This window comes from Python bivittatus, unplaced genomic scaffold (assembly GCF_059951505.1).
Source record: "Python bivittatus isolate LINGU-HERP-01145 unplaced genomic scaffold, Pbiv_v1 ctg000610_np1212, whole genome shotgun sequence".
NCBI lineage: Eukaryota > Metazoa > Chordata > Lepidosauria > Squamata > Pythonidae > Python > Python bivittatus.
In genome coordinates, this window is record NW_028277088.1 from 23,790,922 (window position 1) to 23,806,758 (window position 15,837).

Sequence of the window (15,837 nt, forward strand, 5' to 3'; positions counted from 1 at the left end):
ATAGCAGCAAGGAGAGGGGATAAAAACGCAGCCCACTCTACATTACAAAACTTTATTCCCAGTTATAATTTATTGTATCCTTTCATCATTCTCAGCTGCTATAAGGCTTCCTTTCTTTTGAGCAGAAAATCATAGCTGAGTGTTCACAGCACAGAGAATTCCAGTATTCAGTGTCTTGCATTTTTGATTACATCTGAACTAGACCTATGCAATTATGTAAGAGTACAATAAAATCCTCTTCCTCCTCCTCCTCCTGCAATGATATCTTTAACACCATCAAACAACATCTGCCTATCCCAAGTCCTTGGGAAGGACTCGATAGGTGGATAAAAATGTCAAATCCAGTCTAAACGTGGCTGACTGTGCGACCAACAACAATAATAATAATAATTTGATTTATATGGCTGCCCATCTCATCTAAGCAACTCTGGCTCACAACAAGTAAAAACAACAATTCAATAAAAAGTTTAAAACCCCAATATACAAACATAAAAAAACCCCATTAATAATCATTTTAAAACAAAAATAATCACAATCAGCGGCAGAATCCATCCTTGGGTCAAGCTCAACAAAGCCATTGTAAAAGCTCCCCACCATTGCCAGACCCCCAGGTGGCAGAGCCATGTCTTCAGGGCCTTCCTAAAGGCTGGGAGGGTTGGGCCAATCTAGGTATGGGGTGGATGATATCCACAGGGTGGGCACCATGGCAGAAAAGGCTGTCTTCCTGGGTTCCACCAGATGACACTCCTTCATATACAGGACCCATAACACACCTCTCCTGCCAGTCCTGATGGAATAGGTAGATGTAACCAGGGATAGGTAGCCCCTCAAATAACCTGGCCCCATGCCATATAGGGCTTAATAGGTCATTACCAGCACCTTGAATTGCACCTGGAAGCATACTGGCAACCAATGCAGGTTGCAGAGCAGAGGTGTAACATGCACTGATGGAGTTGCTCACATAATTTCCAGCGCCACCACATTCTGCACCAGCTGCAGCTTTCAGATGCTCTTCAAGGGCAGCCCCATGCAAGTCTGGAAAGCGTGTCAGAGTTTCTCTCTGCCCCGTCTTTCACCAAACAGAATGAAGTCAGAGTTATTTTGGGGGTTTTTCTCATGCTTTTGGCTTTCCCAGGACTGAGTTGCTGTTTTTCCTCCCTTAATTAAAAAATTAACAAAAAGTATTCACCATGTTAAAAAAGGAACTATGCCAACCAATATGGAAAGAAAAATTGACATACCGATTATAGCTGTTTCTTGAAGTTTCAACTTTAAGATAATTTGGCGAGTAGTGATAAACTTCAGTCATTGATGTTTATATAATATGATCTGAAAATCCTTCTGTTATTAATTAAAGATAAACTTTCATGAAGAAATGTTGCAAGATCCCCATTTGTTCTACGACAGTTCTCAGTAGCTCGCCAAATATTGGTTTGATTTTCATTTTTGAAAAGGTGTTGATTATACAGACTTGTTACTGCTGTCACTCATGTGGGGGCAAGCATTTTCTCATACTGCTTCCAACTTGCCAAGCTAGTTACTTTTTCCTAAGTAAATTGAAGGCAATATCTGAAATATGATTTTTTTAAACTAAGCTGTTATGTTTAGAACTGTGAATTATATGTAATGAGCCCATAAAATATATTAGAAATAAAACGGGCAAATCACCAAGTGTTGCTTTCGTAGGTGATCTGCCTATTTCTGTGGAGAAAAAAGGGAGCTAAAATGGAAGTAGATGTGGTTTATTTTCTGTGGTGAGGTCCTTACAACACATTTATCTTAGCTTAACACTTGTCTGTTTACTCAATTAATTCAGACCAAGAACTAACCATATGGCTGTGTTCATACAACACATTAACCCTAAAGATTAGGCTAAATATGTGGTTTGCTAATTTGTAGTTCAAAGTGTTTCTTGAGTATAGCATGTGAGAAAAGCAAAGTTTAAAGCCCCACAAAAATAAATAAAACATATGACATAGAGGAATAGGTAATTACTCGCTTTTAATAGAAGATTAATAGATAAGCTGTATAGAAGTTTGCAAAGAAATAAGTACCATTATGTAGAAATGTGCTTATTCCTTAGGACAAGAATGGTAAAACTCAGGTCCATGGCTTGAATTTAGATTGCCAGGTTAAATCCTGCAGCTGTTGGAGGTGAACTTTGCTGCCTTTCAGCTGGGGCTTTGTCCATCACTCACAGATGATGGGAAGACAGAGGGAACAGCAAAGCTGCCTCATCCTTCTCAGGACTAGCCTATGGAGTAATCTAGTTGTTGAGCCAGATTGTGTTCCCTATCCTTACCATAATATGTTTAGGGTTCAACTGAAGTAAAAAATCTACTGGCTAGACAATGTATGGTGAGATATAATTACTATTAGTTTGTTACTTCTGCATTGCATTTTTACTTTAGAAAAAAAATGGACATACTGTATGTTGCAATTTATATATTTAATCAAATTTACTAGCTTAATGTATTTCCAGCATTTATTAAGAACCGAGGATGTTGCAATAGATGATCCTGATAAGCTCAAGTAATATAAAGAGGATTTTTAAAACTCTAGTTAATCATTTATCTGATTTTCTTTGTGCTATGTTGCCTGAGTTCTAAATTCCAACTTAACCGGAAGAATTTCTCACATTAATTGCAGAATAGGAGCATCCAGAGTTGTCTTAAACTGCATGGGGGATTTATGATTGGTTGAACAGTGGTAGCACGTGCATCTGAAAATGCAACAGGAAAAAGTTGAACTTTAAGAAAGAAAAGGATTTTCTTTAAAAAAAATTGGGACATTAAAATATAAAGTGGATTTCTAAGTATAGCTTCATTGCTCCCTCTCTGCCAACAAAGCTGTAACTTATTTTAGGAATGGACACCTGCATACCCAAACATAAGTTACTACAGAAATACAAGTGATTCTCGAAAGTTTTAAAACTTAAAAAAAACCAACAAGAAGACATACTTTTATAGCTGAATTGTAATTCCAGAGGTTATACGTTTTGGAGGAATGTAGTTTTAACATTTAAAATGAGATTCGCTACATTTATTTCTGATAATTGTGTTGGTACCATGCTAGAGTTCTCACACTGATTTTGGTGCAAAGAGAATAGCATTTTAAAAATAATCTGGAAGATTAAATACAATTCACAAATATTTTGCCCTTGAAAAAGCGAAATGGTATTGCTGAGGACAAGATGAACAGTGCTGAAATATCTGTTCAGAGGCATCGTTACTGTGTTTTTAAAGCACTTAGAAATCCACCAGGTCCCAGGGCGTAAAATTTACCTCATCATAAGAATGCAAAGACAGACAGAGACGACCTTTTGTATGACAGTTTGTCACACAGTTATTTTTACGAATGGTTACTAGCCTGCTGGCTTATTGCTATATTCTCAATCAGAAACACTACGTGCCAATAGCTGAGGCTTATACCATATGCATACATTGCATATGTAAGATATTGGATGTATTATTATACAGTATCCAATATTAGCGTTCAGAAACACTACGTGCCCACAGCGTTAGAAACACGTGCCAATAGCTGGGGGTTGCAAGCAGAGGGAGCCTCCATCTTACGTTTGCGGGTGGGTTTTCCTGAGGCGGCAGATGATAAGCCACTGCGAGATAAACCTTGAAAAGCAGCGAGCTGGAGAGAATTCCAGCCTCGAGGCACTTCTAGGACAGCAGCCCTTACATTGCCCCTCACTGCTCGCAGGGCTCCAAGCAGCGGCTTCGCAGTTGGGCTTGGCTGCGAGAGCGCGCGGGTCTCCGCAGCCGCTCAGAGCGCACGTGCGTGCGTGGGACAGAGTGGGAGAGGGGGCGGGCTGGACCGGAGCCAGAAGCTCCTAAGAGGCCACGCGGGAGCGTCGGGGTGGCTCAGCGCCCGCCGCGTTCGTGGTTTCCCGCTCGCTCCAGTGAAGTCCACTGGTGTCGCCGGGCTCTTGCAGCAGCGACGGTGGCAGCAGCAGCAGCAGCAGCGTGGCTTCGGTGCCTTCCCTCCTCTGCCCGTGGAGCAAACCATTGCAGCGCGCCGGGGAGGTGAAGCACCTGTCAGGCATTCTTGGCTCCGGTGGAGGACAGTAGCCCGGGCTCCTCGGAGGTTTGTCAGCGCGCCCTCCTGTGGACCCTCCGTCCGCCCGGACGTCCCCTCGAGGCTGAGCGGGCAGCGGGAACCAGGGCTGGAATCCAGCGCGGGAACCTGCCTCCCCCACCACCGATGCCTGCAATGGCGTTGCGGAGCCGAGTCGGAGGCTGCAGCCGGGCAGACGGCAGTGATTGTAACGGCGGTGCCGGGAGCTAATGGAACGGGACGGCGGCTGGAGCTGCTGCAACAGCCATCGGGTAGAAGAGAGGGGGAAAGCGGCTGATTTGCAACGCTCACACTCCGGGTAAGGCGGCGTGCAACGAGCGGGCGCGCTGTTTGTAATCTCCCCCCCCAAAAAAAAGTGTACGGAGGGGGAGAGGTCCGTGCTGCGGGAGTCGCTTTTGTTTCGGGATCCCCCAAAGCAGACGGGCTGGCGCGACGGCTCTAGAACCGCGGCACCTTGCTCTCTTCCCTCGCACGGTTCCCTGCAATGCTAATCCGGGGGTGCTGCTGCTCCGTCTCCTGTTGCAAGGTGCTGCCTCGCTCGGCGTTTTCCGCCGCGGGGCTTCAGCCTTTTACCCCACTTTTATCGCGCGGGAGGGGTGGGGAGAGCGCGAGAGGCGGAGAAGGGAAAATGAGCGTGATTTTTTTCATTGCCACATGGTTCCTAGCGAGCTCCTAATCCCCCCCCCACCCCCGGCAAGACTTCCTCCTTAGCGGGTTTCTTTCTTGCGCAAGCGACGCCGAAGCGGCGAGGTGATTTTCGCTGCCTTGAGACTGAGAGATTTTCTCCGCCTTCTCATTATTTGCAGCCAGCCCTCCACCCTGTGGATTTCTCTTCCTCCTTTTCGTCCTTCTCCCTACCTGCCCGCCCTCCTTTAAATTAATGTCCCTTCACGAGCGGGAATAGACGAAGGCGGTGTGGGAGCAGGGAAGGTGTCGTATTCCCAGAAGGGGCTTAGGAACGCGAGCAGCCACGTCCGAACGTTGCTCTGGAGCAAAGGACCGAATCGTCAAGCCTGGACGCAATATGGGCGCGAGTTCTTGCAACCTTTCTCAGCCCCTGCAGCTCTGAAAGGCTCCCCCACTTCCGAGGGAGCTCCAGCCAAGCGAGTCTACATGTGCGCCTACTCTTGGGGGGACCGCAGATGTTGACGAAGTTGTAACCGCGGAGGAGGCGGAAACAGGCACTAATGAGAGATTTTGGTCTCTTTATTATTGGTCATGTGCTGCTGCTCTTCTGCATTTCTTCGGGGCTGCTCACTAAGGCTGGAAGCAAACATCCATTTCCTCCTCTTGCCCATTCACCACGCCAAAGGACTCTGCCAACTGGCTGCCCTTTACGGGGGATCAGGATTCTCAATATTTGTGGAAATGCAATTGACCTCCTAATATTATTGAGACCCAAACTGGGAAATTGAGCTTATTTTGTCTGCATCTCATTCTTTCTTCTTCATGCCATTTCTATGCACCTTTCTTGGTTCTTTGTCATGCTGAATAGACCACAAAGGGAACAGGCAAGTCTCTCTCATATCAAATTATTTTTTCTCTGCAAATTCTGGGTTGCGTGGCATGTGATTCTTGCTCTCATCCCCAGATTTCTTGAAGCCAGTGTTTAATTTGTACATTTGCTGATGCATTTGTTGGTATTCTAAAAAGGAAAGCACATCACTGCTGTGTGCTGGTATTTCAAAGAATCCTGTCATTGATGGCTGCATTTCACCATTTCTGTGATAGAAAAATGAAGGTATCTGATTATTTGTCACCACTTGGTGAATCTGTAGTATAGGAATATATAGCCACAAAACAATACATTGTACAGTTTAAAACTTGCATGTTGTGTGTATATAATACAAAATAATGAAGATAAGATGCTGCATAAAATAAATAGGTAAGCAATATCAGTGGCAGAATGTGTGTCACCAACTTTTCATGTGCTGGTAATTGTTGGATTTTTCCCAGAGACTGATTCCATGGTGTTATGTGATATGGTAATGGACCTATTCACAGGATATCAAATGACTAGTAGGGGAAAAAGAGGGTTTTAAACTTAATCTTCCATAGAATCTCTGCTCCTTAATCTTAGTTATGGGATAGGGTGTAATTATTCGTTTGTGACAGAAATACACTTAAATTCTTTTGTTCTTAATTCGAATGTTCCAGCTCTATCAGTGGAGTTCAAAAGAGACTGAGTCCTGACTTAGTCTTGTCTTAAAATAAGCCCTGAGGATATAATACTTATCGCTGTCATTAAAGCTTAAAAAGTCCCTGTATTCTCTTTGAATTTTGCCTTTCCTCCAAGGAGCTAAGTGCCAGTGGGGGTTCTCAGGAAGGTCTCCTTGGCCTGCCAAGCTGAAATGGGCTTATTTCAAGAGGTAGAATTACATCAGGTGCAGCATTTGTATAACTATTTCACCTTGTATTGCCAAGATTGTTACAAAATAAATGTATAAATCACATAAATGGAAGCTACAAACCCATGGTATAAATCAAAATCCTATTTTTGTGTTGCAGGTTACACCAACTTTTTCTTTTGAAAGTCATCTGGTTTCCCATCTGGTTTTTTTTTTCTGTTGTTATTACAGCCCATATCTGGAAGATTATCTGCTGCCTATGAGTATGGCCTGGACAGAGTCTAATTTCTTTTAAGTGCATCCACAGTCCTAACCAGAATTGGTTGGGTATAGTAGCCATTATGTATGTTGGTGTAACGTTCTGAAAATAAACATGATGAAGACAGAGTGTTCAGGGGAAAGATCAACCCTCCGAAGTGCCTCTCCTCACAGAAATGCATATAGGACTGAGTTCCAAGCACTGAAAAGCACCTTTGATAAACCCAAACCTGATGGAGAACAAAAAAAAGAAGAAGGAGTGAGTTCTCAGCAAAGCAGAGGGAGGAAATATGGATCTAATGTCAACAGGATTAAAAAGTTATTCATGCAAATGGGCATGGAGCCTAGTGAAAATGCTGGTGGAATGACAAAGATCAGAGGTAAAAGTGGCCCACTATCTCCTCAAAGAAGAAGTAGGCCTAAGGAGTTTGTGGAGAAGGGTGATGGATCAGTTGTAAAGTTAGAATCTTCTGTCTCAGAAAGGATTAGTAGATTTGATGCTATGCATGATGGCCCTTCGTACTCCAAATTTACTGAAACCAGGAAGTTGTTTGAACGAAATATTCATGAAACAGGGCCTTCTAATCGCTACTCCCCAAAGAAAGAGAGACCAGTGTCTGCTAATGAACTTCAAGATGAATTGTGTATCTCTAAGTCTAACAGAGGAAGTACAGATTCACTGGACAGTTTTAGTTCAAGAACAGAGGCTGTTTCTCCCACAGTGAGTCAACTTAGTGCAGTGTTTGAAAACACTGATTCACAAAAAAATGTAATCATTTTAGAAAAAGCAGAAAACAGTGAAGAGTACTCTGTAACTGGTCACTACCCTCTAAACCTTGCTGCAGTCAACAAAGATTTGTCTTCCACAGTTGGAAATCTTGATGGCTTTAGTCCCATAAAAGATGCCAGTGCTTGGCCTCCATCAAAACAAAATACCACTTCATCTGTTGAGAACTCTCTGCATACCTCTACCAGAGTTAATGAAACAGTTAATGAAAAGTCTAAAAGCACTTTGCCTGTCTTAAAAACAAGTGGAATACAAGTTAAGAGTGCCTGTTACTCCTCTTTTGGACCTTCTGAAGCACTTAAACAAGAGTCAGTAGATGGACTTGACAAACAGGATTTTGGTGAGACCTGTACTAGGAATAAGGGAGAAACAGAGTTTGAAGCATCATCTTTGCAAAAAAATATATTTGATGGAGCTGAGAGTACAGAAATACCAGAAAACTCAACAGTTACTGATGACATTGTTTTCGACGTAGCTTCACATTTTTTTGAAGAAAGAAATGCAAGGGAAGTACAAAAAGAGCAAAATGATTTCCAGAGTTCTCATGTGTATATGCATGCCGATTACAATGTCTACAGGATACGATCAAGATATAATTCTGACTGGGGAGAGACAGGAACTGAACAGGATGATCAAGAAGACAGTGATGATAACTATTGTTATGAACCTGACATAGAATATTCTGAAATTAGTGGATTGCCAGAAGAAGATGAAATCCCAGCAAACAGAAAAATTAAGTTTAGTAATGCTCCAATTAAGGTAGGTTTCAGTAGCATATCTCCTGTATGTACAAACAGATTGTTCGTTCCAAGTTGGTATTGTTTCATGGTTGATTTTGTTTTGCTAATGAATGTTGTTAATGGGAGATTTTGTCTAATTCCATTGGGTACTGAATATGCTGCTTTAGAAGACATCTTTGGTTCTGACTAGAAAGTATTAATTTAGGTTAGACAAGTTATGTGCTTTGATGTCCTTTGTTATATGTTATTTTATGGAACATTGAAGCTAGTGTTCAAAATATTTACATGTTTGTTTTAATTATTACATGCATGGTCTGCAGTTTATTCAGGTTAAGTTCAAGTCTATCAAGCCAATTTCTCTATATAATTTTTGTTGTTGTTGCTATTAGTCTTTTGGGCCAGATGGGTCAGTCTTCTTTCTCACTAGTCAGGAATGAAGAAGGCTGAAGGATAAAATAACATGTATGAAAAACTGTAGCAGCATAGAATCCTTTAGGAGCTCTCCAAAGAGTTGGGGTCCTGGAGAGAATTAAGTATGAGGCAGCCATTGATACTACACTGTTCTTAGATCTCAGCTAGCTATTAAGCTTTATGAGAAAGGCAGTTGGGAACAATGTTAGGATGATTGGCCTGGACTTACCCTTCTGTCCAAAGTGCCAGGATAGTGAGAACTGGTGGTGCAGATGATAGAATTCCATATAGTTTTTGATGGAGACAGAAATAATTTTTTGCTGGGATGTAATGGAATGTGAGAATGACCTTGGAAGAATGGTGGGGGGGAAGGAGAAGATGCTGCCTAGGGAATGATCAGATAAAAGGGAAAGGAGCTTGCAACTGAGTAATGGGCAGAGAAAGAAGCTTAGAAAGGACCTGCCCCAACTGATCAAGCGGTGAATAGGTATGGTGGGAAATTATACTTTCAGACTTGCAAGATTCTGTTAATGTAGCCTATCAGTAAAGTAGAAATAGCTCATCTGGTCATGTTTCCTGTCTGGTTTACCTGGGATGGCTGACATGGGGGTACTGCACATTTGTTTTTAATCTCTATTTAATAGCCAAAAGGTTCAAGGGAAATGACATTGATATGATGATACAGTGACATTACTGGAGATGCAAAGGACAGGGTCAATGTGTTCAGCCTTCTTCTCCCTCTTCTCTGCCAATTTTGGGGAATTTGTTTTATATAAAAAGATTGAGGCTAGAGGAGGTTTGGCACATCTATTTTACAGATAACCAGCAGAAAAGTATGTTGCCATTATTTGCCATTTTTGTTGATGAATTTCAATTGCAAGGATACAGCCATTTGGAGGACTATAAAAAAGAGGGTAGGAGTCCATGGCTTGTCTATCCCTATTTTAGAGGATACGTAGAAAGGCTGTTTTTCTCCTATCTGTTACAAATTCACAGTGAACTGGTTATGTACAAGGATAACACTCTTTTACCTATTGTATTTTGACTGCAGTCTGGGGTAACTGGGCTTTATAACAACATTCTTGTAAAGCCTACAGAGGCATCTGTAGCAGGGGTCAACAATGTCAAAATGACAGGCATGACTGGATGAGTGAAGCCCCATTGCTTTTTACATGCATCTCTAACCAGCAGAAATGAAATAAAATCTTGATTGACCCTGTGTGGTTTCTTAGAGATTTTTGTTTCAGAAAAGTTGGATTAAAGGGATAATGTGACGCTTGTTTCCAGACAGTAAATCTCCAACCTCTGATTTATACACAGTGGGTAAATTCAGTTGGGTCTTGCTTTCAGATTTGAAAGCAAGAAGGTGCTCTGTGAGATTGCATGGAGAGCAAGACTTTTGGTCTTGGGAAAAGCTACATTAAGGAATTGCAGACAGGTGCTTTGTGAGTGCCTTTGTATTTATTTATTAACTTTTTTATTAAGCAAATTTATATAGCCGCCCATCTCACCAAAAGCGACTCTAGGAGATGTACAACAATCAGATAAAAACAACAAAAAATATAAAAACCACATTAATATCATATTACATACATTCACCTTGTATGCTGTGAAGCATCTCTTTGCCTCTGAATCTGAAGCATTACAACAGGCATATTAAGGGGAGGGAGTGCCTAGTTTTAAATAAAGAGGACAGATTCTTTCAGGCAATCAGAATTAGTTGCTATTTTGCCTACTGTAAATTGCATATAAAAGTGCTCCACAAGATATTTCTACCCTTCAGATCTCCTTTGCTTTTTATATTCTATCATTTGGATAAGCCAAACTGAGCTAGTGCTAAGAATCAAGACTCAAACATGAATAAAGATCACCTCCCATTCAAAGTTTGTTTCTGCTGTGATCTTGCTGGGTAACTTCAGGGTAGTTTGGAAAGAGAGCTTGGAGCCCGTCTTTGCAGTACTATTGGCAGACATCCTAAAGAGCAGTCCAAATGCCAATTCAATAGCTTATTGCTTCCTTCTTCCCATGCTTATTGTGGGTTGTCTCTTTTCTTAAAGTGTCATGTATATATTGTCCTATTCCCTGACTTCTTAAAGATTTAAATTTGAAGCATTCAGCTAAAAACTTCCATCAAAAATGAGGGAGATATGGATTAATGACTTCCTCATTCTTACCTAATCAGTGCAATGACTAGCATTTTGGGAGTTCTCCTGAGGTTTATCTGTGGAATCCATTTGAAATCATTTTAAGTGGCCATATGGTGAATTGAATTATCAAGTCTAATAGCTATACATTTTCATTAAAATATTTTAAACTGAGACCAGTTACATAAAACGGTTCTTTCATATATGAGAAATACCTCATTCAACATGGCTGCGGTATCAGTGGTTGTACTGGATAACTGATAATTGATATCTTAGATGAAAGAAAGTGCACATGCAAAGTGCAATATAAATGTAATAAATATGAGAAGCAATGACCCTTCAATCATATCAATATCAAATCAGTATCAATATGGGTAGGCTGGCCAGTAATATTGGATTTTTGCAAGTTTAACTAATAAATGCTGTTTGGATAGGTTTTTAGCTGGGTCTGGTACAATTTATTCATGTTTTTCTTGATATATTGAATTACTGTTAAGGAGAACCAACATTCGAAAGTGTGGAGAACCCAATCTAATTTGTTGCAGCTGTAATAATCACTTATCTACTAAGAAATAATTGAAACGCATCTGACACATGGTAAAAAGTTAAATGAGAGCTGATGGAAAGGATAATTAGAAATAAGGAAAACAAATCTTAAACAATTGAAGCTTTATTCAGTAGTGCAAATTTGTGTACTATTGAAGCTGGTTTTTCATCTTGTGATAAATTTATTGTTTGTATGTTAAATTGTATGTATCCAGCACATCTGGAGAATTTAGTAGCTGTTACTTTAAAAAAAGCCACTAAAACCATTTAGGGAGGGACCAGAATGTCCAGAATTTATAGAATAAGACGCAAAATAAATAAATAAATAAAAGTCATGCCACTGCAAATAGCAGTGTACGTTAAACTTTTTCAGATCAGCTAATTATCAAGTCTTTCATCTGAAATGGTAGCTATGAGCTGGGTCTATAAAAACTCTATTTTCAAAAGTTTGTTTTAATGTTGATTTATTTATTTAAATTTATAGCCTGTCTTTCTTCCAGGAGCTCACGATGGTGTAGATAGCATTCCCTGCGCTGCTTTCTTTTAGTATAACAATAACCCCGTGTGGTACATTGAGCTGAGCTTCCGTTGCTGAATGTGAACTTGAACTTGGGACCCCATTCTCTTTGACCCTTCCTGTTATTTTTAGTGAGGACTGAAATGAGATGGTGTATCAACCTTTAAAACTTTTTATTCTAGAATTTAAGCACACATGGCAGTTGTTACTGGAAAATTCTGTGCTGCTAAGCTACTTTCACTTAAAATAAATTGATGTTAAGTATTTTAGTCTCATACTTTCCTATACTTAACAGCTGTGATGAAAAGTTATATTGGAAAAAAATAGCTTGTAATTCATATGCAGTCTAATTATTTTTTTAAAAGACAAATATACCAGAGGAAGAGAAGGAACTGTGTGGGGGAAAATGCTGAAGAATAACAATACTGTTTCTTTTTTTCTTGGCATTGATACTTGTACATATCCTGTTATTTCTCCTCAGTAGCTTGGAGTCAGCTTTGCCAGTTTACTTCCCTGATGACTCTGGAATGATCAGAATGACTATTTTATTTATATGTTTATTTTTTTAAATGTTGTAAATACTTGCAGCCACACAAAGCTGGTTTCCATGTTGTAAAAAACAACCCCATATATTATTAATTCAGATATATAGTACTATTTAGAGCAGTGCTTTTCAAACTTGGCAACTTTAAGACATGTGGGCTTCAACTCCCAGAATTCCCCAGCTAGCATGCTATAACACTACTAGAATCTTTGTTTTCAGAGTTTCTGATAATTTAGAAATCTAAGTTTAGAAGCATTAAGTCAGGTGTATAGATGCAAACTGATTTTGATTTGTTGTCTGAAACATTGACATCAGAAATGATTAAGCTAATAACTCTTCTCCAATCACTGTATAATGTATAATAAATGATTCTCAATTTATTCCTGGAACCACCTACCTAAAACTGCTAGTCAGTCTATCCTCTCCACAAAGAATTCTGTGCATACTTATTGTTCATATGCCCTTTGTTTTTGGATTTGTTTATCTGGATACAAATAGTCCTTAGGACACATTCTTTATTGAAGAAAGATTTTGAAAAGGTGTTGCTTGGATTGCTGTGCATGAGAATAGAACCAGATTTAAGTACAGGTGGTCCTCGTTTAACGACCATTCTTCAGCCACCATTCAAACTTATGATGGCGCTGAACAAGTGTTACGACAAGTACTTGACGTTCTGGCTGATGCACTGCCCCCACAATCACGTGATTGTGATCCAGGTGCTCAATAACCAGCCTGGATTTCTGACTTTCATAGTGCTCTGCAGTCACATGATTGCGAATTGCAACCTTCCCTGCCAGCTTCCTACAAGCAAAGTCTATGCAAAGTCAAATGGGGAACCAAAGTCAATGCGGAAGCCAACAGTAAGCTATGGTCATGTGAAAGCCTCACTTAACAACGGTAACTGGGGATTGCCGGAACTGCTGTCACTAAGCAGCGCGGTCACATGATGTTGTGCTTTATGACCATATTGCATAGCAACAGAAATTCCAGTCCCAGTTACTGCTGTTAAGTGAGGACTACCTGTGGATTTTTAAAAGATTTTTCAGTTGATAATAAACATTTAATGCTTTAGTGGCATTGACTGTTCGTGAACCATTTAGATATAAAACTTCAGAAAAAGATAAAAACTGAGTAACTAATGCAGCATTTGCGGTGGATCACTTAGTTGAAGGATTGTGTATTTGTATGTTCTGAGTTAGTTTGCATGTTCTGAGTTAGTTTGCTTTGAACTGGGATGCTATATGGAATATTAAGATTAATCTCAATAAAGGAAAGCAACCACTATTTGGGTATGGAATAATTTCAAGATCAAAGGAGCTAATAGAAAATGTGTTAGCTATTAAATACATAATAAGTGGTACTATGGCCCCAGAAGGTGAGTTCATCTTCTAGGTCACCTGGAGATGAACTGTTTAGAACCTTCATGTCATATTTTATGGCCATGAGAGTTAAGCTGTAGTCCTCTATAGTTACATGTTTATCTTTAGACTGGCAAAGATTGAGTTGAAGCAGCTTGTCGAAATAACACAAGGGAGCCTTAAAATATAAAAGGAGAGCTTCGTTGTCAGGACCACGCCTGGCATTGAAACCCCCAACTAAAATCAAGGACTAGTGTGGGAAATGTAAAATCAAGTCTGATAATCCTCTAATGCATCCCAAGAAACATTCGTCTGGAGGATTAGCCAATGAAGGGGAATATATACATTAACCAAGAGCAAGCTTATGGTTAATGTTAAAAGAGGCAGAAAAAAAGCAGGGTAGCTTTGATGGAAATAAAAAGTTATTTGGGATGTGAGTGAAGACAGCTAAACACGGAGTCCCTGGAGACCAAATGTACTTAAAAATGGTGAAATGGTTCGGGTTGAAAATGAAAGGAGGGAATGCTGAAAAAGTATTTTAGAGGATTGCGTAGGAATAATAGTAATATGTCAGAGTGGGATTGAATTGAATGCTATAAAGGTTAGCATCCAATAAAAAATTAATTACAAGGAAATTATAAATGGTGTGAGAATGTTGAAAGGTGGTAAAGCTGCAAATGGAAATGGAGCAATGTTAAAATACAGATGTGGTTTGGAGGGCCTGTATGGCTTGTTTAATGTGTGTTTGAAGGCTGCATCTGTGCCTGACGATTGGAATAATGCTGTTATTTTTCCCCCATATAAAGGGAAAGATAGCAAAAATACATGCAAAATCTACTGGGCAATTGATTTAAGTGTGCCTGGGAATGTGTTTGGCAGAATTCTGATTGGATGGGTATGAGAAGTGAAAACAAGGAGTTCAGTGCGGCTTTATGCCAGGCACTGGGTGTTAAAGCCCATTCTTTTCCTCTTCAGCAACTCACTGAAAATACATAAATGAGTGAGAGAAACCTTATTGTATGTTTGTTGATTTAAAGAAAGCATTTGATAAAGTTAATAGATTTGAATTATGGAATGTTCTGTGTGAGTATGAAGTTAAAGGTTGGTTGCAGAATGTAGTAACAGCATTCATGAGAATGCATAAAATTGTGAGTAAATGGTTCAGCATTGAGCAGGGAGTAAGACAAAAATATGTGGTATCCCCTTGGTTTAATGTATGTGTGGATAAATGTGTAAGGAATTTTCATGTGAGCTGTAGAGGTGTATTGGTTGGGGACGCAGATGTATGTATGTTTTTATTTGCAGACAATATATGTTGGGGGAGAACTGGAAAAAACTGCAGCAATTACATAGATTTTATGAATAGTATGCATCTAAAGCAATGAATCAAAGACCAAGGTAGATGTGTGTTACAAGGAAGTGAATGTTTGTGAATTTCATATAAATGGTAAAAAATCAAACCAAGTAAAACAATGTGTGTACTTTGCTTGATAGAATGTTTACTAAAGATGTGAAAATGAATGGGGAAACATTGAGAGGTGCAAATGCTGTTAGAAAGGTAGTGGGATAATTTGAGGTCTCTTGTGAGGAATGAACATCAAAAATAACTAAAATTGCTGTGTTATTTGGGAATGAGAGTCGGGTATGTTAGGGGAAAAAAAGCTATGTAGATATGATAGCAAATAAGCAAATGCATGTCTTCATGTTGCTTTCTTCTGTGAACAGCAGTTAAGAGCCATTCATTTTTGTTCCAGTTTATGCCTCCTTCCTAATATTGTAGCCAGTATATTTTCACTGTGGAATTAATAGCCCCAGAAGAGGATTCTGCCATGGTACAAACTATCCCATTATTGCTTTTATCAGAATAAAAAGATTTGAAGATATGGCATGAGACATGTGGATGCATATACAGATAGTCCTCAACTTAGGGCCACAATAGGGACTGGAAAATTCATAATTAAGCGGTGTCATTAAGCAAGACATCATGTGACTGTGACTTGCAGTCTTCCCTGCCAGCTTCCCCATTGACTTTGCTTGTCGGAAGCTGGCTGGGAAGGCTGCAAATGGTGTTCATGTGACTGCAGGATACTGCAAC

At 40.0% G+C, this 15,837-nt stretch overlaps 1 protein-coding gene across 2 annotated transcripts in view; it reads left to right on the forward strand.

The window, feature by feature from the left end:
- Positions 1-3,886: 3,886 nt before the first annotated feature.
- PPP1R9A (protein phosphatase 1 regulatory subunit 9A) overlaps positions 3,887-15,837 on the forward strand; it is a 124,492-nt gene continuing 112,541 nt past the window's right edge. Inside the window, exons 1-2 of one of the 2 annotated variants that reach the window (XM_025164700.2) lie at positions 3,887-4,387; positions 6,598-8,241. In XM_025164700.2, coding sequence (XP_025020468.2) covers positions 6,811-8,241 — 1,431 coding nt within the window. In that variant the 5' untranslated portion in view covers positions 3,887-4,387; positions 6,598-6,810. The remainder of the gene's footprint in view (positions 4,388-6,597; positions 8,242-15,837) is intronic. The other variant, XM_007425110.4, reaches the window with a different exon arrangement.